This window comes from Solanum dulcamara, chromosome 1 (genome assembly GCF_947179165.1).
Source record: "Solanum dulcamara chromosome 1, daSolDulc1.2, whole genome shotgun sequence".
Classification (NCBI taxonomy): Eukaryota; Viridiplantae; Streptophyta; class Magnoliopsida; order Solanales; family Solanaceae; genus Solanum; species Solanum dulcamara.
In genome coordinates this window covers 86,378,924-86,403,042 of record NC_077237.1, presented here as the reverse complement: position 1 = coordinate 86,403,042, position 24,119 = coordinate 86,378,924, and the positions used below count along the sequence as shown (strand labels likewise).

The 24,119-nt window shown below is 31.6% G+C and overlaps 2 protein-coding genes across 3 annotated transcripts; both read right to left on the bottom strand.

Moving 5' to 3' along the window:
- Positions 1-1,399: 1,399 nt before the first annotated feature.
- Positions 1,400-6,789, bottom strand: LOC129882768 (probable disease resistance RPP8-like protein 2). 2 transcript variants are annotated; one of them, XM_055957215.1, is made up of 4 exons: positions 5,671-6,789; positions 3,315-5,105; positions 3,078-3,177; positions 1,400-1,657 (listed from the first exon to the last, which is right to left on the bottom strand). In XM_055957215.1, the coding sequence occupies exons 1-3, from the start codon at positions 6,680-6,682 to the stop codon at positions 3,107-3,109; spliced, it is 2,874 nt and encodes a 957-aa protein (XP_055813190.1). In that variant the 5' UTR covers positions 6,683-6,789; the 3' UTR covers positions 1,400-1,657; positions 3,078-3,106. The 2 variants fall into 2 exon arrangements, with proteins under 2 accessions (XP_055813190.1, XP_055813198.1); XM_055957223.1 differs by having other exon boundaries at positions 1,400-1,644.
- A 10,729-nt stretch (positions 6,790-17,518) lies between these two features.
- Positions 17,519-20,815, bottom strand: LOC129890516 (protein PHLOEM PROTEIN 2-LIKE A5-like). Its single transcript, XM_055966055.1, has 4 exons — positions 20,291-20,815; positions 18,758-18,914; positions 18,213-18,331; positions 17,519-18,127 (listed from the first exon to the last, which is right to left on the bottom strand). The coding sequence occupies exons 1-4, from the start codon at positions 20,767-20,769 to the stop codon at positions 17,725-17,727; spliced, it is 1,158 nt and encodes a 385-aa protein (XP_055822030.1). The 5' UTR covers positions 20,770-20,815; the 3' UTR covers positions 17,519-17,724.
- Positions 20,816-24,119: the final 3,304 nt, after the last annotated feature.

The following is a 24,119-nucleotide window of genomic DNA, read 5'->3' as shown; positions in this document are numbered from 1 at the left end:
CGTGTTATATTTATTTTTACTTTTTTTAAAAAAAAATTAAGGAAGGAAAGAAAGAACAAGAAGGAAATTATAAGATGGGAATCAAATTTTCAATGAGAAGAAACTTTGTATAGCTAATCGAGCTATTAAAATTACCTTCACATTATATTTATTTTACTTTTAAATTTAAATGACTTTTAATTAATAAAAGTAATATAATAAAAATATTTTTTGGTTTATTTTTTTTTTAAAAATTATCAAATCAAATATGAAATCTCGATTATTGCGTTATAGGACTTATTTTTGAAAGTGAGTTGTTAACGTAATGTTTTTATTTTTTACTTTTACGAGTTTAAATTTGAAATTTTTAATTAATGTCAAATAAATTTCAATCATTATATCCCTTCTTAATTAAGTCAAGGGCCTGATTAACATACATATATTAAATAATAACTTGATTATGCATTATATTTTCAAAATAAATTACATGTAAAATAAAGTTGTGTGCATATACTCTTTATTATATATATAAATAATAATCACTCATATGACCACCTTCTATGATAAACTAGTAAACTGGTCCAAACATCGCACAGTAGCAAAACACTTCAGTTACGAAATACTTTTTTCTTATTCTTGAACATCAAATAGTTGAAAAAATAGGTAATTTTTGCAATAACTAAAATATTTTAAAATTTACTTAAAACAGATAATCTAAAATACAAGTTTATACTTTCAACTTAGAGATGTTTCATAAAACTTTGGTTCAAAAATTCAAACCGTAATCTTATGAAAATATAAAAAGAAAATTCAAGTATTTCCTTTTGAAACACACAATGATTTTATTTTTTTTAACATTGGAAATTTTTAATGTGTATATTTTTAAAGTTGGGGTGTTAATGAGGCCAAGTTATGGTTTCTAATTAGATATATAACAGTCAGTTGAGGTCAAATAAGATGTCTATTTGTGTATTATGTTTTGTTTTTAGTTTTTCATTTGACACTCAGTACTCTGCATTTTGCCCTGAATAATTCAAATTCATATTCTAATTAAAATGAAATGTTGAAAAATCAGTAGTATGTTAAGCATATTAGTTTGTGTTTGAAAGTTATTGATTATTTCTTGAATTGTATACACATTCAAACACTATCATACACAAAAAGAGGGAGTAAACTAATGACAATTATAGTACTAACTAATAGAAGTAGTAACAAGAGAGCTCTAAAGAAAATCATAATTGACGAAACAAAAAGAGATTTTTACCATTCTAAGGTCTTTTCTGTTACTATCAAACATCATACAAGACTCAATACCTTAATAGTCTAACAAACAGTTGTACACAAAGGTAGAATCTCTGGATCATACCTAGAGGCGGAGTCAGAATTTTCACTAGTTCAAAATATCAAAAATAAACACATGAAGAGGCCAAAGAGAGTTCAATTACTATATATACATCAAAAATAATTTTAACCATGTGTATAAATGGTATAATTCTCTGTCCCTGACTGTACAACCTCGCAAACATGAGAAGCAAGGCCTTCAACTTTCCCATCTTTTGCTTCAAATGTTTCCAAGTTGAGCAAATTAAGGATACTGTCCACTTGCCATCCTTTGTTCAGTCTTGCTTGAAATCATAATAGGCCAACCATCAACAAATGCATGACCTGAATAAAGAAACTGAGACCACATATAGATAACTAAATGAGGAACAAAGATCATGAATAATAAGCTACCTCATACATGTTAGGAATGAAAATAATTAGGTGTCATGCGGAAGCTAGCAACGCAAACCTCGAAAGACCACAAGTAAGAAGACAAAAACGAGAAATATATCATAAGAGACACAAACATTTAACGTGGTTCGGTCAACTGACCTATGTCCACAAGAGGAGATGAGAAATCCACTATAAATATGAGAGTACAAAATATAAAGAGAAATAACATCACACAATTCACTCTGAATATAAAGAGGTTCACACAAGTGCTAACGTAACACTTGTGTCTCACCGTTTCTCCCCCTACACAAAACGCTCAAAGCCCCTAGGACTACATTGTGAATGCTACCAAGTTAGAAGGAATAAACCTCTATTTATAGAGTCATAAACTTTTTCCTATAAGAAAAAGGACTAGCCAAATATGAAGACATTGTGTTTTTCTTTTAGGAAAAGGAAAATTTAATTATACTAGGAAAGTCAGGACAAACACCCAACAAGACATATATAAACTGTGATGGAGAACTCTTTTGGTTGACAAAAGATACCTTGTATAAATATGGAAAAACAAGGTTTTAATATTTAAGATAGGAGTTCAAATATGATAATAGGCAGTCTCGTGTTGTCCGTTCATATTAGTAGTCATACTATTGTTTCTATAGTTTCTTGTCCTTCGATTTCTGTTGATTCCTTGTACCTCAATTATAGTATTGTTGTTTTGTAGTTTCCATTCTACTACTATTTGTTGTTTTGTTATTATCTATTGATTCTTATACTTGTTGGGAAATACCAACATTCTGCCTATGGCAAGGCCTACTAGGGGATAGGGTGGCCCGGATCGGAGTCATGATCGAAAGTGGAGCTTGCGTGGTGGACTTAGTTAAGAGATAAAGTTGCGCATTTGCTATCAGCTATAACTTTTGGCATAATGGTAAGCGCTTGATCCTAACAAGACTTTCGTTACTTCTTTATCTGGTTTGCTTTGGACTGTTTTTCCTTGAGTCGAGTGTCTATCAGAAACAGACTCCCTATCTCTGGGAGTAAGGTCTGCGTACACTTCTACCCTCCGCAGACCCCACATTATGCGACTACTTTGGGTATGTTGTTGTTGTTGTGAGTCCAAATAGTTTTCTATCTGATCATATCACTTTTAACAGAAACACAAATTTCGATTACAACTAATGTAAGCAGTCATTATTGTTTTTGTGGTAGTATACATCAGTTCCATGAAACATGCATTTGTTGAAACTAGCTAAGCATGTTTTGCGCAGAAGATTGTACACAGTATGGATAGGTAACCGCGAAGTTTTTAGGATGAAGTAAATACAGTTTTAGTGCTTTATGATGAATGAATTGACAAGTTTACGAGTGTCCTTTTTACGAACCTTTTAGATGATATCTTCCCCGTGAGTTCTTATAGCTTCTTCCATTCCTTTGGTACTGTTGATGGACAAATGGTCTGCAATAATCCACCAAACATTGGTCCTGAACATGAAAAATAAGTTATGTATATATCAATTATTGAGATACAGACGCGTAGTCTCAAAGAAAAAGGTATGATACAATTCTTATAGTACGCTATTTTAAGTATTTTAGTGAAAAAAAAATGGATTGCAGAGTACCTGATATTTGCATTTTGAATTTGATCTTTGAATACTTCTTTGTGCCGAAATTTTTCCTGAACTGAACTTTGTTAAAGTCATCTCCTTGAACCTCTTGAAGCCTGTTTTGGAAGGTGTCTGGCATGTTTAAAATCATTATCTCCTTTATTTTAGTTAGATATAGCAATCCATCAGGAACCATCTCCAATTTCCTGCATTCGTCGATTTCTAGATGAGCTAGATTGGGCAGTGCCCCTGTCTCCACCCTCCAGCTTTCTAAATTTGGTAGCCCCTGGAGTTTAAGAGTTTTGAGGAGTGGAAACCCTTGTGGAGAACAACACATTTCCTTACCAATGAACGCGTTTCCACGTAATGACAAGGTAAATAGTTTAGGCAGCTTCTGAAGAATAACCATAGGGTCTTCTTCAAGTCCACTTTTTCTCAAGGTTAACTTAGTGAGGCTTTGTGAAAAGGAGTGGTGTTCTGGTAACTTAATGATATATCCGACTAAATCTAACTTGCGGAGATGATGACAACCTAACAGTAGTTTCAGAATGTTTAACTCTTTTTCTGAATGAAATCTGTAGAAAATGCGGAAAGATGTTTCCCTGAGTCTCCCTGATCTGAGGGTGAGGTGTGTGATGACCTCTTCCATTTCGTCTGAGTCCAGTGAGAGAACGGCTGCTAGTTTCTGAAGTTTTGTTAGCTTGAAGAGATCTCGAAAAGGAGAAACTTGTGTATCAAAGTTCTTCAGTATTTCCAAGTGTCTTAAAGGACTCAATTCCAACTTATATGTGTTTAGATGAGAAGGGGGAAGATACAAATTCCTCATGTTTTGCAGCTTCTGTATAGTATTCGGTAAAGTTAAGTACGAGAAGAAATTCACCCTCAAATCAAGTGTTTGTAGGTACTTAAGATTACCTACAGACGATGGAAGTTTTTGAAAGTGTGAATGTCTTAAGCTCAGGTATCTCAAGTGCACCAAATTACCAATTGCTTTGGGTAAAATTTCCTCAAAAGTGAACTTCTCAAGATGCAAAACTCTCAACATTGTGAAGTTATTGCACAGACCTTGATATAAAGGCAGGGGATATTTTGTGCCTTCGCGTCCTGTCTGTCTTGGAAAGAACAAAGCTGATCTAACATGCTGAAATGACTTATCATCAGTAGAGAAATAGTTCTGAACATCATTGTCTACTGTGATAGAGAGTCTACGTACAGTACGTGTTGATGTTGCTTTAGCTGAAGAAGAGTAGTGCATCGATTGATGCAAATGCTGAGGAGAAACTGACTTGAGAAAGTTTTCCTCCTTTGCTTTTGACAAACATGTATCTCTCATGAGATCATGAAGTCGACAAGATTTGATCCTTCCAGTTGTTTCCTCTAGTTGCACTTGAACCATGTACCTTTGAGCTAACTCGTGCAGATAACGTTCACCTATCTCCATCATTGCTGTCTCCTCTCCTTGGTTACCTTCCAATGATATCATACCTTCAGCAGCCCATAGCTGATACAACCTTCGCGCAGAAATCTTTTGATCCTCAGGAAAGTTGCCCAAGTACAAAAAACACGGCTTAAGCTGATATGGTAAATCATAATAACTTAAAGCTAGGACACCATGAATTCCTCCATCTTGTTCAAAACTTTCACCACTCATGTGTAAGTTAAGGTTTTGGCACGTCCTTCTCCACTCATCGATTTTAAGCCTTCTAGCTAAAAGTCCAGCAAGCACAATAATGGCTAAAGGCAAGCCTCCACATTTACTGACCATTTTCTTTCCAAGCCTCTCCAACTCCAAATCAATATTTAAATCTACACAAAAACAAGAGAGAATTTTCATTTCGCTCTGAGTAGCAATATGTTATAAATATATCTTCAATAAGCAATACCTCCAAGTTTTGTGCATTTAGAAAATTGAACGCATAACACACAAACAAACACTCAAACTTGACGTCAGCTAGCAAGTAAGCACTCAAACTCTCATTATAAACATCTAGACACCTCAACTCGTCTTCACTATATCAATTGAACACTCCAAGTTGCAAAATGATCATCCAGATCACCTCTAAAATTTACACCACCTCAGCATCAGGTGTCCACGAGATATAACTGGGATGAGCTGGAGTGTTTAGTTGAGAGTTGAGACCAAGTTGAGGTGTCTAGACGTGTACTCTTAAAACTAGAGTGCTTACTTGCTAACTGAGGCAAGTTCAATGTCTGTTTATCTATTATGTATTATGCCAATTCATATAATCTTATTTCCTTTTGTGATTGTCTTGGCTTCTTTAGTTGCTTGTTGATACTAAACTTCTTGGATTTTAACACCTATTTGAGCAAATTATTTAAATCAGAGTTCATTGAATTGAAGATAAATTACCTGGAGTGTTTATTCTGGGGAATGCTTTCTTATGAAGTAACTTCCAACTCTCCTCAGCATCCAAACATCTTGGTTCAAACAGGAAACAAGTTGGATCTATGTGTGTACACACGTCCTTCTTGCGCGTTGTCAGCAAAATCTTGCTTCTACTCTCTTTCCCCTTAGGAAAAGCATGTTTTACACTATTCCAAAAATTTGTTGACCAAATATCATCCAACACAATCAGGCATTTTTTCCTCTGCTGAATATTGTAAAGTGCCTTAACAAGCTCATCATCCATCATCATGTTAATCCGCATCCTGTTTTCAGGTTCAAGTTTTGTGAGTATACTCTGCAGCACATCTCTTGCTTGCCATTGTTTCGATATACTAGCCCAAGCAAAACCTTGAAAATGATTTTGTACATCAACATGACGATATGCCTTTCGTGCAAGTGTTGTTTTACCTAGACCTCCCATTCCACATATAGCAAAAACTACATGAAACTCATCATTTTCTTCATTGATCAACTCAACAACCAACTTATTCACCTCTTGTACTAATCCAACGAAATCTTCGTCTACAAGATGAGAGTAAGATCTCGTTAACCATTGGTTTTTCTCTACTGAGGACTCTCCTTGACATATAGCTCTTATTCCAGTATCAACATAAGTTTGCATACACCTTTTTATGTTATCAATTCTTGATATAACATCTTTTGTTTCCATCCCTATGTTATGTAGAGTTTTATTCTCCTTCCATAACGATCGATCCTTCCTCAATGTAATCTTATGCCTATATTTCTCAAGAATATTCTCCACATCATAAGCAACTTCTCTAATATCTGCTATCCAGTTTCTAACTGTCTCATATTCTGTTTTTTTAGCATCTGCATCTTGCAAGAAACATTGTATTCGATTTATTTCACCTCGAATATCTTGGATTTGATTGCCAACATTTGATAGGAATTTCGCCTCGTTCTTTAGTGTCTCATATAGCATTTGCAAGAGACCAAAGAGAGAACTATCATACATTTTTTGTTTAGTTTTGAGAAAACCGACTATTCAAGGGAGATTTAGGCATTTTGCTATTAAGTTTGCTTGAAATAGAATAGAATAGACTATAGAGAATAAAATTTCCTAGAAATTTCATAGTTACATGACAAGTAATTTAAGACTTTAGACTGTGACATATTAACTACTTATTGATTAAAACAAATAAGTTGAATGTAACCTTTTCTTGATCAAGACTTCATATTGTATTTAATATTTATTAGTAGAATTGACTTTGAAAATACTTTTTTTTTTGGATTCTGATTCCTCTGTAATCATAATTTTTTTTTCCTACTTTGACAGAGCCAAGTGGATCTATAAAGTTGGTGGAGTCGGATTAATCTTCCAACTAGACCATATAATTCATTTTGTTTAATTTTATTAATTACTAGGTTTTTTTTTTAATAATTGGACGTTTCATCGTGTAGTCCCATTCCAGAAAGTATAGTACAATTTTGTCCTTTTATGAGAGAAATTAAAAAAATAAAAATAAAATTAAAAAATTTGAAAGTGTGAATTTCATACCTAAACTATCACTTATTATAAAATAAACTTTATAAAAGAAATTACAATAAGTCAGCATTATGTCTAGAAATTTGGACGGGGTATGATGAGAGAATTGGTGGAGTGAGAGAAGAAAAATATTTATATTTTATTTTATATTTTTTGGGGGGGAAGGGAGTGGGGGGGGGGGGGATAGTAATGCTTTAATCTTTAATTTTTACTAATTGTAATAATTTATTTAATTTTTTATTTTTGTCCATGTGGAGTGTGATGTCACAATTTTTTTTACATGAAAGAAAGAGTGTAATACACACACCATGATGAGTGTAGAATAAAAGAGAGGTGTATTTTTCAAACTAATAAGTGATAGTTTAGATATTAAACTCACAGTCTCAATAGTTTAGTTATGAAACTGAAAAAAAAAGAGATAATTTAGGTGTGTTTTTTACACTTATCTCAAAAATAATTGAAATCTTTTAAGCTAGGTGGTAAATGATATCAGAGAGGAGCCAGCATGCGAATTCGGCCGAACACAATTAATTTAGTCTAAATATAATATGATGTTTAACTTATTTCAAGCTAAGTAACTTTAGAGCGAATTATTTAATTCGATGTCCAAATTCAGCCCAACCACCCGTTTAGCACCCACATGTTTCATAGTTGATGCCTATTGACTAGTGCTTCAAAATTGATCGACTTAATTTCTACTTTTTAGGTGGTAAAAGTAGGAATTAAGTCGATCAATTTTGAAGCATATTAGATGGTAAAAGTAGTTGTTTGTTCAGTTAATTAGAATGAAGTTGTTTTCTATTTTTTATTTGATAGGGTAGAGTTTAATGAGCAGTGACCATGGTATTCTTTAGTAAAAGGCGAAAGAATAATTTCATGTGAGTTTTTCATTTCACTTCGCCAGCAATTTATATGTAACAAAGTATTGGTATGCTTGATTATTAGTTTACTCTATGAATTTGATATTCATGAGTATTTTTTTGCACAATACAAAATATAAAGGGTATCTCGGTGCACTAAACTCTTCGATTTTTTTTTTAAGTGTCAAAACTTCCTAGTTCTTCTTCTACACTCCTTTATCTTTCGATTTCTCAACTATTTAACATCTAATTATTGATTTTACTTAGTTGTTAACTGGTTCTTCATCTCATTTATTTGATTCCTACACTAATTAACAACAAGTAATTCTATCTACTTCTTGTTACTTGGTTGAACCAATTTTTTCGTCCCAATTTTTTTTCTTCAACTATCTTTATTTGTCGTTGAAAGTTCTTGGCTCCTGTCTCTTAGTTTTTAAGTGTTCTTCCTCGAATCAACAAGAATTCAGTCTTGACTTCAAGTAGAGATTGGACTCTACTTCATAAGTAACCATTTGTGGGTTGAACTACTTTGATAGTTGGAGGGCATTAATTTCTGAGCCAAAAACATAATTGTAATGCTATTTTTAAGCCAATAACACGACACATGATAAAACTAACCTATTTTGAATAGTTTAGGAGTACTATATTTGATTCTTTTCCCATATATGTACATAATGTCTATAAATATTTGATTGTAAACTCAGTTATTATTATATATTGAGTTAAAATTATTATAAAGCATCATAAATTTCAATTCTGAATCTAGACGTATGATGTCTCAACGTGTGTTCATTCATGTTGCATCAGTGCTTATGCTTCCTTAATTTGACTAAAGATTTTTTAAAACAATTTTGGAGACGTGCCGCCCATCGGTAATTATTTGGAACAAATCCATATAGGATCTCTTTTAATATGCCAATTTAATTAGTGGATGTTGACAGTGTGACAATTACATAATTCTTGGGCTGTTCATATTTAATTGAAAAATTCTCTTTTTTTTTTATAGTAGGTAAATGTAAGTGAATTTTCTTCTTTTCCTTATACTATTACTAGTAGTCAATGCATAGTTACATATGTACCAGGATAAAACAACAACACAACATCTGTAATTTTATAAATGTGGTACGACGAGGGTGGTGTGTATTCAGATTTTATCTCTATAGATAGAGAAGTTGTTTCCTATAGACTCTCGACTTAAGGAAAAATATACAAAGTAGTTCGGAAAAAGAAATAATAGAAGTGAAAGAATTGCGACAAATACTAAGAATAGCATGACAAAACTTTCTGAATAAATAAATAAATAGTGATTCTACAAAAAAAAAAAATACTACCGTCGAAGTACAAGAAATAACACATAATAATAGAAATAGAAGAACAAGAAACTACAAGAGTAATGCTATACGACTGCTAGTATGGAAGGACAACTGAGACAACGCTCAGATAGATACTAGCCTTCTACCCTAATCTGAATACTCTGTATCCTCCTAACTAAGGTGATGTCCAAGTTATGTTGCGTCATGTCCTATCTAATCACCTCTTCCCGATACTTTTTCGATCTACCTCTATCTCTCCCGAAATTATCCCACGAACCTCACAATTTGATTTCACAATCTTAACTGTAGCAAGTTTTCTTCAATTGTTTTTATTTTCATGGTCGATCTGCAGAGTAGTTAACCATTTTGACTGGAAACTCTTCTTGACTAGCGATTATGTGATGAAATGTACAATTGAAGTGTGTTTTATGATGTTTATACTGGTTTATGGGTGTCAAATTGAACAATTGGTTTGAATTTGGATAGGTTAAAATAGTGGTAAATGCACAAATATCTATTTGGGGCTGCTTGGTTGAGTCAAGCCCAAAGTATATAAATTTTACAAGTCTACTCACTTCGAAACAACTTAAGATATATTAAAACGAAGCTATAAAAAATCAGTGCATCTAAAGTTGGTAAGTCGGTAGATCGCACATACATGATTAAACTTTAGCCAAATTAAATATGGCTAAATCTTAGCCACGTTTGCATTCACTTTTGCTGCCACAAATAATTGAAGTTCAGTCATTTTTATGTTCACTTCAATTATACGTCAAAAGATTGACGCGCTCATATACCGGGGTGGGGTTGGTTGGGGGAGGGGGTGGGGGTGGGGGTTGGTATATATTAATTGATTTGGCAGGCTATAGTAATACTGGTGGAGGTACTTGAATTTTCCAACTAGATGGCCATATTGAGAGGCCTAATTATTTCCTTCCTTGCTTCATTTTCCATCACAAATTCTCAAGGATGAGTAGGCTTGATTGTACTGGAGTCTTGATAGTTGTTTCATTAATTTCCAAGAAGTTCATTCCAAGTTTACTTCTCCCCCGATCATTTTTACTAATCACATTTCACTTATCGAAAGTTAATCTATATGAATTTTGACAAATATTTTAAAATGTTTTTCTCATTGTATTAATATAAGAAGAATTGCAACTTATAGTATTTTTTGTATAGTTTTTAAAGATATAAATTTAAAATATTAAATTAATTTAATTTAATTTAACTTCAAATATTAATTAAATTGATCGATTCTCGTGAAGTAAAATGTGACAAATAAAAATAAATGGAATTAGAAAATTCGTTCAAAGTTTAATACTCAAGAGGCATAATACCCAATGGCAAGAAATGGACGCATTCAAATCAAACTAAGCAATTATATATAAATAAATACTAACATCAAGAAGTCAATAAAAAAAAAAAATTGTACTAGTGATAAAAATATAATAATTCAAATATATTATTAGAATCGTACTCGACAAGACAGTACTATCTTATTGGTCCGTCTATTTGAATCTAGGTAAAGTATATCTCCTTTATTTTATTACTATAGTAGAAATGTCCTAATTTTGATTCTTGACCAAAACTCCAAAATTGAAAAAGGAAGGAAATATACTTATTGAAAAATTGGCATCATGTTTAGAATTAAAATTAAAATATACTTATTGAATAAGTAAAAGACTTTCAAAAGCAACACATTGCATCTTTTTTAAAGAAAATTCTCTAAACCCAAAAATATGAACTAGAGTTTCCTAACTTTTTTTTTTATAATTGAGAAATCCGAGAATTAGTGATGCACTATCAAAAAATTTGGGGAAAGAAAGATTTGTCAGAGATGGATTCATCTTTTAAAATTTGTATATTTTTATAATAGTCTCAAATTAACATAAAATAATATCAACGTTCATAATTAACTATTTATAAATATTTTGGCTCATGTCTCAATATGAATACATTGTATGAATAAAAATCATGGAATATTTGTGTTAGATCCCACCTCCGCTTACTAACCTTCTTTACTTAAATATCAATCTTTTATCTACAACAATAATGTTCAAACTCATACTATTGAACTTTAGTTTATATATAGGAAAACTAGAAAATTTGCTTGTGCGTCGCAAAATCATAAATAGGTTCTTAATGATCGATCCTTTCCTAATATCCAAATATCAAAAATAGTGAAAAGGTGATTTTTGTTAAAACTAAAGATAATTAAAATATTTTTCTAACATATATTAGAAGATTTAATACATCAAAAACCTGAATAAGTTATAAACTCTTTTTGATGAAAGAAGCGATCTTTTGATCCTCTCTGGCCTATCTAAGCTAACACGCAAGTAGAAGACTTTCCACTTATTGGAGGATACCTCATTGGGCCAAAATAGATTCTTGAAAGTAAGCTGTAATAATCTTTACGCGCAGTGTACATAAATTCTATAGTGTTAATCTTATTTCTACTTTTTTTTTAATTACAAGAATCCCTCAAATTTGGTGAAATCTTGATATATCCCAAAATGATGTATTCGATATCCCGATACATCACGTAAAGTGATGTATCCGACCGATACATCATGTAAAGTGATGTATCCGAAAATAGGAGAGAAGAAATTTTTGTAATTTTTTCAAATGGTAAAATTTTTTGAAGAATATAATAAAATTAATTGTGTATTTAGGTAATTTTTTCTAATCTGAAACTTCCTATTCAAATAATTAATTAATTAATTATTGAAGAATTATCTAAAATAGTAACTCATCTAACCGTGAACAAACAATAAATTTAATTATTTGCAGAAAAGTAGCCAAATTAAATAGTTGATGTAACATTACTCAATCAAACTCTTTAATTAATTTAATTACTTATCCCACATGTATGACTAAATGCTGATTTTCCAATAGGGTCCATTGAATGTGCTATCTACTCAAATCATTTTCCTAAAAATTATGATAATATTAATTGGAATATTATTGTCAAATTGTATCCGCATAAATTTCACGTGTTTTCTTTTTGTTTTTTTTTTATTTTTCATCCAGTGTTTGATGTTCGTGGAGCCCCACACGTATTGCAGGGCCCATTCAGGGGTGACGCTCCCAACAAAAAAAAATTTATACCCAGGGCTCAAACTCAAGACCTCTAGTTAAGGGTGAAACAATCACACCACTACACCACAACACATATTGGTACATGTTTCCTACATTAAGTCCGACAAGTCAACAACAATGCAGACACCACAAACTTTGTATATTTATCGTATTTACTTTGATCATCTCAAAATATTTATCACATTTTATTTTTCAAGAGTCAAATTATATGAATTTTAATCAATAGTTGACGATATACAGTTTTACTATATCGACAAAAGGAAAATTGCAATTTATAGTACTATTCATATATTTTTCATATATCTAAATTTTAATTTTAAAATATTGAAGCGTAATCTATAGCTTTATTTGTTTTTTTTTATATTGCTATATATGTTGCTGCCATATTTTTCTTGCAATCCTGATTCGAATACAATTTTTTTGAGCGAAGGGTCTTTCGAAAAATAACCTCTCTACCCCCACAAAGGTAGTGGTAAGGTTTGGATACATCCTACCCTCTCCAAATCCTATTTGTGTGACTACACTGAATGTGTTGTTATTGCATTAGATTAATCTAATTTAATTAGCTTTGGTGATTAGTCAAACTGATTTTTGAAAAGCAAAATGTAGAGTGCAATTTGGGACGGAAGGAGTAATATCAAGTCATCTCATCAAAGTTCAATTGATTTTCTAGTTCTTTAAATTAGAAATTTATTTTTAATTTTATTTCGTTTTTATCAATATATATATATATATATATATATATATATATATATATTGTTTATTTTTATTTTCATTTTCAAAGTCCTTTAATCTTACCTTTCAAAGTTGAATTGTTCGTATTCCGTATGAGTTTTGCTAATCAATACAAAAAGAAAAGAAAAGTACAATACCAGAATGCGTGAAGTTTCAAAGTCATGTGAGCTAATAGTCGGTTCATCCATCTGGTCAAGGTAGGAGACAAACATTTTTTTAGAATATAGTGTAATATTGTTCGGAAGAAGAATCTTGATGTAACTAATAAAGTTATTCAGGTGATCACGAGTTCAAGCCACGAAAACACTTTCTTGTAGAAATGCAATATAAGACTGCGTACAATAGACTCTTGTGGTCTGACCCTCTTCCGATCCATGCACACAATGAAAATTTAATGCACTGGACTGCCCTTATAATATTGTCTTTCTTTTATCAAAATCGCAAGATTTTTATCTAAAGACTTGCGTTCTTAAGAGTCCCACTTGCACTTTATATTTAACTAGCAAAATACATATACATACACTCAGACTTGAACTCAAATATCAGCTTGACACATAAATTTACCCAGCGATCAACTAGATTGCTTAAATTAGTCCAAGCTTTTAGATCGATTAAATTCAACTATGCCCAAATTAACCCGCCAAACATATATATGCTCAGTTCAATTTAACCCATTCCAACTTGATGTACGGCTTTTATTTTCATGTGCTAAATTAATTTTACATCTATAAAGTTGGTGGAGTCAGATGAATCTTCCAACTAAACGACCATATAATTCATTTTGTTTTATTTATTAATTACAATTATTTTTTTTATAATTGACGTTTCATCGTGTAGTCCCATTCTAGAAAGTATAGTACAATTTTGTTCTTTTATGAGAGAAATTTAAAAAATAAAAATAAAATTAAAAAATTTGAAAGTGTGAGTTTCATATCTAAACTATCACTTCTTATAAAAGAAATTTTATAAAAGAAATTACAATAAGTAGCAATTATGTCTAAAAATTTAATTTGGAGGGGGGTATGATAAGAGAAAGTGGTGGAGTGAGAGAAGAAAATGTCACACCCGAGAGGGTACCCTAGGCGTGGCCGGCACTCAGAAACTATCTCTGGCTTTCGAGAGAACCACTTGGTCTCATTACTCATTTGTTCATCAGCGGAAGACTTAAGAATACTAATGTGGGCTTGTCATCATCAATATTAAAAGAAAAAAATGATAATTTTTAGAAGAAGTAGTTTCTAAGGAGAACTACTCGGATTACATCATCAAACTCTGTCTATGAAGCCTCTAATACTCTTAGATGGTGCCAATGACATGTCCATGGCTACCTCAAAAGAAACATCACACTTAACAATAATAAAAGGATAAGGAGTTCCTTCGAATACAAGAAGGACTCACCAAATAGCCGAAAAGAAATGATCTTCAACGATGCGCCTATTGAGGATCTCTAACACTTGTATCTGCATCATAAAACGATGTAGGTCGAATGACATCAGTACGTGGAATGTACGAGTATGTAAAATGGCAGGAAGGTAAGGACAGATATCAAGAAACTCCTCTCAAGAAAACTCATCTCAAAACTCAACATCATCTCAACATCAATATGTAATGCAAGTTTAAAATATAATAATAAAAATAATAGTAATAAGCAATGCTTACTCAGTTGGGAGTTTCTCTAACCGACAACCATCACTTATGAGCTAGCGATGATACAACGAAGCGATGTCGTTGCCACATCCATCCAATACCTTGCCAGGGTAAAGGACATCACCATCTTGGATCCACTCATCAAAGTCCTCTTTTTGGGACTTAAGAGGCATAGCCTCCATCCTACGCTGGCTACGTAGTTCTGGGGTTTGAGTCAATTAAACTCTTACCCAACTCGGTGCTCAATACTACTCCCAAAATATGTGTTCATATTAAACTCATCATCTAGTCTCATTGGACTTTAATTTAAATCATCAAACTCATCTCATTTCATGTTCATCAATCATTATACTTCCAAAAATATTATTTATATCTCATCAAAATATCTTACTCAAAATATCATTTGCTCAAATTCATTCAAACTCAACTCTTTTGCTCTTTCAAAATTCAATAAAATACATATATAGTATTAATTCATATAACTTTCTTTTTATCAATGAAAATAATAAAAAGCCAACATCTTTACTCAAAACATGTATAAAAATATTCATGAACATTAAATCAATTAGGATTCATGGGAAAGTAGCCATGAACAATAATTCCAATAATATGAGAGATAACAATAATAATAATATTAATGCATAAATATATCCAACTCAATAGAAGAAGAATTATTTCATTTAGAATTCAAGATTTGGATAAAATTCAACTATAATTCAATTATAATTAATTTAAATATTGAGCGCATGGACGAACTCAATCCAATGCTATGAAAGCCTTATATACCTTAAATCCGAAGGTTTACTCCGAATTGGAACACTCTTAGATCCCTAGCCTTTTCTTCTCTCCGGAGCGTTTTGTGTACTACCCGGAGTATAAGAATCACCGGAGTAGTATTTTTATACTACTAAAACTAAAACTATATTTGAGAAGAAGTATATAGAGAGAAGAATTGCTTAAGAAAGCTTGATGAATAAAATGAGAAAATAAGGTGGGTATTTATAGGTGTGGAGGAGGGACCTAACAATAAATAAATATAATCATAAAGGATGATCTTAAAAATTCAATGAAGAATTTTGATGTCATGGATGATGTCAAATGGTTCTAGATCTTTGTATGGTAGGTGAGATGAAATATCTTTTAACGGAATATTCGTTTTCGAAGCTGCGTTTGAATAAGATAAATTCCTTATTAAGATTTGGTGTCTTCATAAGAATTGTAGATATAGAAGTGTAGTTTCAGTTAGTTCAAGAATCATCCGATTTGGAGCATTCTACATCGAGATATGAATTTTATTCTACAAATACTCCATTCCGTCACAGCACTATGTCTTGCAAAGATCAATTTATTTGATCTACTTAAACTCCGAATCTTAAGATGTGTTCTTCATGAAAGTTGTAGGTAATGATGTTGTGGTTACTCAGAAATTTGAATCACATAATTTGGATCATCCTATGAAAAGTTATGCCCAAATTACTTTAGATATGAGAGAACATGATCAAAATACTTTAGGCATGAGAGAACATGATCAAAATACTTTTAGAATATGATCAAAATACTTTAGAATATGATAAAAATACTTTAGGCATGAGAGAACATGATCAAAATACTTTTAGAACATGATCAAAATACTTTAGAACATGATCAAAATTCTTTAGTCATGAGAGAACATAATATAATCAAAATACTTTAGTCATGAGAGAAATAATTATGATCAAAATACTTTAGACATGAGAGATCATAATATAATCAAAATACTTTAAAACATTTTTATGTCTTCATATAAGGACCTTTCATAAATCAAAAAAACATTAATGCATTTAAGAGCCAACATAAACTAACATAAGATAGGTGATTAAACTTCAAATATTTAATAATCTATGCAATTAGAATCATGATATGAAAATCCATAAAGTTTTATGCTTGAATTAAATAGTTTTTTTGATAATTTATTTGGACTTCATGAATGAAAGGATCCATGAATCAATAACATTTTAAGGGGTGTTACAGAAAAATATTTATATTTTATTTTATATTTTTTGGGGGGATGGGGGTGGGGGTGGGGGGGAGATAGTAATACTTTAATTTTTAATTTTAACTAATTCTAATAATTTATTTAATTTTTGTTTTTGTCCATATAAAGTGTGATGTCACAAATTTTTTTTACATGAAAGAAAAAGTGTAATACACACACCAAGATGAGGGTAGAATAAAAAAGAGAGGTGTATTTTTCAAAGAAATAAGTGATAGTTTAGATATAAAACTCATCGTCCTAATAATTTAGTTATGAAACTCAAAAAAAGAGATAGTTTAGATGTGTTTTTTTACCCTTAACCCAAAAATAATTGGAATCTTTTAAGTTAGGTGGTAAATGATATCGAGAGGAGCTAGCAAGGCTCCCCTTCAAGTTTCAGAATAGAAACTGTGCCTTTTATTTTCATACTATCACACAATGCTTAATTATGTCCTTATAGTGAACTGGTGTAGTTTGCATTCTAGATTGGACAAGGCTTTGGCCTTTCAAAACAGTGTGGGAAGAAAATAGTTGATTGAAACAAAGTGCAGAAAATTGATACTATAGACATGTGGTGTATCCATCAACTCACTCTGTTATTTTACATGATTTTTTTAAAAATAACTAGACGTCGATGTAGATAATCTCGACATTTGAACGAAACTAAATCTTGTAGGATCATATTAAAATATTTAAAAAATCGGCTTTACTACCAATCACACATTATCTAACCAAATTCTATTCTCTCGATCAATGCATTCCTATAGAAGGGCCATATATAAAAGTACTTGAATCAATCCAAATGAAACCAAAACAAAAAAAGGAATATTCTTATGTTCTTCATTCGGGTCGAAACTCCACTACTTGAACAATGAGGCCACCTTTTGCTTCGAGATGCTCAGTCTCCATTAATCGTGCATCAACATCTCCATCTTCTCCCGCATCATTGAAAAAGTCTCCCATTTTTAATTCCATCCATCCATCACCTCTTTTGAAGGGTAGTGTCTCTCTAGGTCCTTGTCCTGAAAAATGCACAACACTAGCTCGTCTCTCTGCTTCTTTTACACTCATAGAATCAACAAATCTAACAACTGCATTAACAGTTTCAAGGCCATGGAATTTATTTTCCAATTTGAACACTAGATAAGCAACATATTTGGTTCTTTTTGACAGTCTTCGAGTTTCAATTTTGCCTCGAATATCAAGCCAACAGACCCTCTTGAGTTTAGCCACTTCCGAGAATCTACAAAAAAATTATATGTAGTAATAAAGTAGTTCCTTTCAAAAATTTATACTAATAATGAAAAGGAAGAGTGAATATATAAAACCTTGAGTCCGGATGAGATATCCATTCCCAATACTCTGCTGTACCACCCCATTCAATCTCAAGTCCCCTTGCTGCTACCATAAAACATTTCTTTCCCGTCTTCTTATCCAGCGAATAACTCTATTTGACAGTCAAATTACAAACATAAAACATCAGAAATTAGAAAATAAATCGAATATAAATGACATATCAATTCTAATATTCACGAAAATAACACAATAAAACTATCAAAGGAAAACATGTATTTGTTATATTTTGATATTTTTAAGATTACAATATGATGAGATCCGGTGCGTCAGTGCCGGATGATATGTATAACTCAAGGAGAAAAATCAGTTCAAGTTTCTACTTTCTTGAATTACATAGTGATAATCATACTAATTATTACTAAATAGGATTTTTGTTTTGACAATTCAGACATTTTCAAATGTCAAGTGACACACAAGTTTGACATTGGGTAGTTAATGGCGTACTCACCCCTTACGTTACATATAGGTATTTATTGAATTTCACTAAAAGGATTCAAATTATAAAAAAAAACAATACCATTTTCCCTCCATCAATAAGAATTGGAGATTTAGCGCCCATGCCCCGTGTTCCACCGGAACAAACGTCGTCGTCATTGTTGTCATCCTCATGGTATTCAATATGTAATAATGACATTAGTTTGTAAACAACCTTTTTGATACAATCTGCTTCATCCCTACATGTTACAATGAAAAGAAAAACTATTTAGATCGAACATTAGAAATCAAATACTTTCTTTCGTATCAATTTATATCAAATTGTTTGACATGCTACAAAGTTTAAGAAAGAAAATATCTAGTGAAATTTGTGGTTTTAAATGAACCTAAGACATTTGTGTGATTGTAAATCGTTTCATTGAGGGTAAAAAGAGAAATTTTAAAGTTAACAACAACAACAACATACCTAGTGAAATTCCAAGAGTGGTGTTTGGGAAGATTATAATTGTTAGGACCGAAATAATCAAGTGTAATGCGGAAGCTAGAAAAGCAAACTTCGAAAGACCATGAGTAAAAAGACAAACAAGAAATATAACAAAAGAAATACAAACATTTAACGTGGTTCGGTCAACCAACCTACATCCTCAAGAGAAGATGAACAGTCTATTATATAAAAGAAGGTACCAAATATAGAGAGAAATAACATCATATAATTCACTTGGAATAAAAAGAGGTTCGCACAAGTGTTAACGTAATGCTTGTGTCTCACGGTTTCTCTCCCTACACAAAACTCTCAAAGCCTCTAGAACTACATTGTGAACGTTACCAAGTTAATAGGAATGGACCTCTATTTATAGAGTCATAAACTTTTTCCTACAAGAAAAAGGACTAGCCAAATATGGAGACTCTGTGTTTTTCTTTTAGGAAAAGGAAAACACAATTGTACTAGGAAAGTCAGGGCAAACATCCAACAAGAATAAACGTTGTCCTTACCACTACCTCATGGAGATAGATATGATATTTTCGAAAGACTCTCGCCTCATGTTCGACAAATTCACGTACAAAGAAAATGACGACAATGATGAAAATATAGCAAGTAACAACAAAATAGTGCGATAATCGAAATATCAAAAATAAGAACTACAATAATACAAGTATAATGACAATAATGACAAACACCAACCACTCTAACCAAGAGAACACTACACTACATATACTAACTTTCTACCTTATTACGTGTCCTCCACACCCTCCTATCTATGGTCATGTCTTCAGTAACCTGAGCTGGGTCATATATTGTCTTATCACCTCACTCCAATACTTTTTCGGCCTACCTCTGCCTCTCCTCGTACCCTATATAACCAACCTCTCGCACCTTCTTACTGGTGCATCTTCTCTTCACATGTCCAAATCATCTCCATATGCAAGCTAAGTGTATTACTTTTCTTTTGACTTGTGCATAAGAGAGTGCCTTTTTTTATATTTAGTAAGTTTTCCAATTTCAACATTCTATATTCCAAGTTCAAGACCACAAAGTCTCTCTTTATTTCTTAAACTTCATGTCCAGTCAAATTAAGAGACTTAAATTGTATAAGAAAAAGAAAAGGCATCTTACTTGTAATTTTGCAAATGGTACCCTGATATTTTCCCAGACACTGCAAATGCATCCCTCCATCTTTGAATCTTCTCCATATCGTCTTTGTAATTTTTCTCATGTTCGGAAAAAAACTTATTGAAAGGGGGATTTTGATGGCTTACATCTGATGGACTCACATTATAAAAAATAGGAATTACGATTTGGCCCAATTCCTTTCGACACTTTATGATGTGTGCAAGCTCGTCTAAACACCATGTTGACGATGCATAGCTTTCGGAAAATATCACTATAGCAAATTTAGACTCTTCAATAGCTTTCGGTAGTTCATCATGAATTGATTTTCCAGTTTCTAGACGTTCATCATCTTTAAAAACATCAATTCTTCTTTGTATTAAAGCGTTATAGAGATGACTCACAAAGGTTCTACGTGTATCTTCACCTCTAAAACTCAAAAAAGCATCGTACTTATGAATTTTGGAAGAAGAAGTGTGTGACATTGTTGAAGAATATTAGTGATTGTTAAAGACTAACATGCAAATTCTCAACTTAATAATAAAGAACAAGACTTCACAAATATCAAATTTATTAAGAGCAAGACTTCACCTTTTTACTATTCATTCATAGTCTTTATGGGAACTTCGTATCATCTTCCTATTTCAAGTCATAAAAAATGTACCCTACTTTTTTCATTAATGAGGGAAATTAAAGATTACGTACTGAAACAGGTAAGAAGACTTTTGACTTAGACGTTGGGCGTTGATAGAGTAAAAAGAGCAGTTCAGTGCACTAAAGCTATCGCTATGCGCAGGGTTCGAGAAAGGGACTGACCACAAGGGTCTATTGTATGCAGCCTTACCTTGCATTTCTGTCAGAGGCTGTTTCCAAGAGCGTATAAGAATAATGTTAAATAGAATGTATCGGTAATGCTTGTATTAGTTATGCTTGCATTAATTATGAAGATATTTGTCCTATGCATTGTGTGGTTTGGTATATTAAAAATAACTTGCATTATATAAAAAAAATTAAAAATATTTATTTACAAAGATACCCTTCACAAATATGGTGGAAAAGATGTAAAAAAAGGTTTTGAGGGACAATTGAATCTTTAACCATGCTAATGCATGGATTAAATCCATTTGCATTACTAATACCTAGAAATCCATGGTATTAGCAATACATACTTTAATACACAATAGAGCGTATAACTAATGCACATATATAGCATGAAAAAGTGTACCAAACAAGGTACTACTAAGTACTAATACATCAAGTTAATGCATGCATTATTTTTGCTAATACACTCTACCAAACAACCCGAGTAATACCATATGTTTGATAGCTAATTCAGAGATACGCTCTTGCAGCATGCCCCCTTCGGGCAATACGGTATACATGAAGCAGCTGAGCCATAGTTCTTCGATCGCTATATTCTTGCGATAGCGAAGGCGTGGTTCATCCTCTAAGAGAGAGTAGATGCAAAGGTTCGGATCGAAGATCTTCGCGAGACAGCCCCAGGACACCATAGCATGTCGAAGTAATTTATATATAAAATAATCTTAATTAATCTATTTACCAACATATATAGTTTGGTTAAACTTTGTGTGCCACTGTTTGAGTGCTTGTTTTAGTGCATAAAGTAACTTATAACAAGTTTGCACACTTTTTTTTCTTTATCAGGCAAACCATAGACCCCTCGGATTATTCCATATAAATTTCTTCATCCAATTCTTCAGTATTTGATTTGCAATTTGGAAACCCTGCATAACTAATATATGCAGGGGCGGAGCCACCTTACAGTGAGGGGGTTCATCCAAACCTCCTTCGACGAAAATTTATACTATTTATACATAGTTAAAATAATTTTTGATATATATAGTAGATGTTGAACCTCATTCGGCTAGTTCACTATCTAATTTTTTAGATTTTTAACCCCCTTATTAAAAAATCTGGCTCCGCCACTGAATATATGTATAAGTTATAAGGAAATATATTTATTAATTATTTTTTGCATGATAGAATGTGGAATAAGTAATACATTACTAATCAATATATGAATAATTAATCAACTCTACATATAATAATACATAAAAATTCACGTAACTAACTCATGCAATATTAACACATGCATAACTCTAATCAACTACCAAACGACCCTTAGCTTGCTACTTGAAAAAACTTTATTGCCTTGTGGCTATTAGCTCTGCAACATCAATTCTTCGAAATTTCCAACAACTTCAGGTGTCGTTCCGGAAAAAGTATTTAGAGAAAATAGTTAACAACCTTATTAAATGTCGGTTTGTTTGATTTTTTTGTCACTCAATTTGATTTGGTCTTTGAGTTAATTGATTGGACTTTTGGGCAACTCGATTGAATGTGTTTTAGTTATGTCACAATCAACTTACTACTTCTAAATAAATAAACTCTCTTTGGATTGTTGATTTTAATATGTATCGATATTATTTTATTATATCATATTGTTTGTGGATATAATATTTGTATAGATTGTATTGATTTTTATGATTATATTGTATAAGTATTGGGTAGGGGTTACGCGAAAACGCAGGTGCCCTCTGTAACAAATAATGACGTAGGTTTGACTACCTGGACCGACCTTAGACGGGCACCCCTCCACAGTTGCATGTATAATAGAGGTTACCAGCCTATGCCATCAGCCTTCGTATCGTCCATTGAACTATCAAAGTATATGGTTGAAAGTCTACATTTCAAATAAAAGAAGGGTTTTGTTGTTCTATCTTCTTAGTCTCTGTCGTGTTTATTACTTTACATGTCCCTTAGAAAAACCTTGATTAGGAAGAAGTTTTGATTATCTTAGTCTTATTTATATAATCTTTTTTAATTGAATATTTTCTCTACTTATGTATTGAACCGTTCGTAGTTTCAAGCATAATTACTAGTCTCTAGATTAAAAGAAAAATTATCTTGAACTTTTAAAATGACAAAAAACTCAAGATAACTATTTAAAAAAACGGAAAAGGGTCAAAATTACCCCTAAACTTTGAAAAATAGTTTATTCATGTCTTCGTTATACTTTAGGGCCAATTATACCCTTATTGTTATACTTTGGGCCAAATATGCCCTTGAGTATAACAGAGTGCCACGTGTCGGCCTCTCAGTGGACAACTTATTTTTCCTTTTAAATGTGTTTTTTTATTTGTTTTTAAATCTGTTTTTTATTTGTTTTTAAATACGTTTTTAAAATTTATTTTTTTAAATCTATTTTTTTTAATATGTTAATTTTAAAAAAACAGATTTTTTTAAAAAAGATAAAAAAAAGATTTAAAAAAAAGAAAGATTTTAAAAACAAATAAAAAAATATATTTTAAAAAATAGATTTAAAAAAATAAATTTTAAAAACAGATTTAAAATCTTTTTATTTTAAAATCTGTTTTTAATCTTTTTTTAAAAAAATCTGTTTTTTATCTTTTTTATTTTAAAATCTGTTTTTTATCTTTTTTAAAAAAAAACTTTTTTTTTAAAATCTGTTTTTTATCTTTTTTTAAAAAAATCTGTTTTTTAAAATTAACATATTTTTAAAAATAGATTTAAAAAAATAAATTTTAAAAACAGATTTAAAAACAAATAAAAAACAGATTTAAAAATAAATAAAAAAACATATTTAAAAGGGAAAATAAGTTGGTCACTGAGAGGCCGACACGTGGCACTCTGTTATACTCAAGGGCATATTTGGCCCAAAGTATAACAATAAGGGTATAATTGACCCTAAAATATAACGAAGGGCATGGATAAACTATTTTTCAAAGTTCAGGGTAATTTTGACCCTTTTCCGTTAAAAAAATTATGACATATAATTTGAGATGAAACGAGC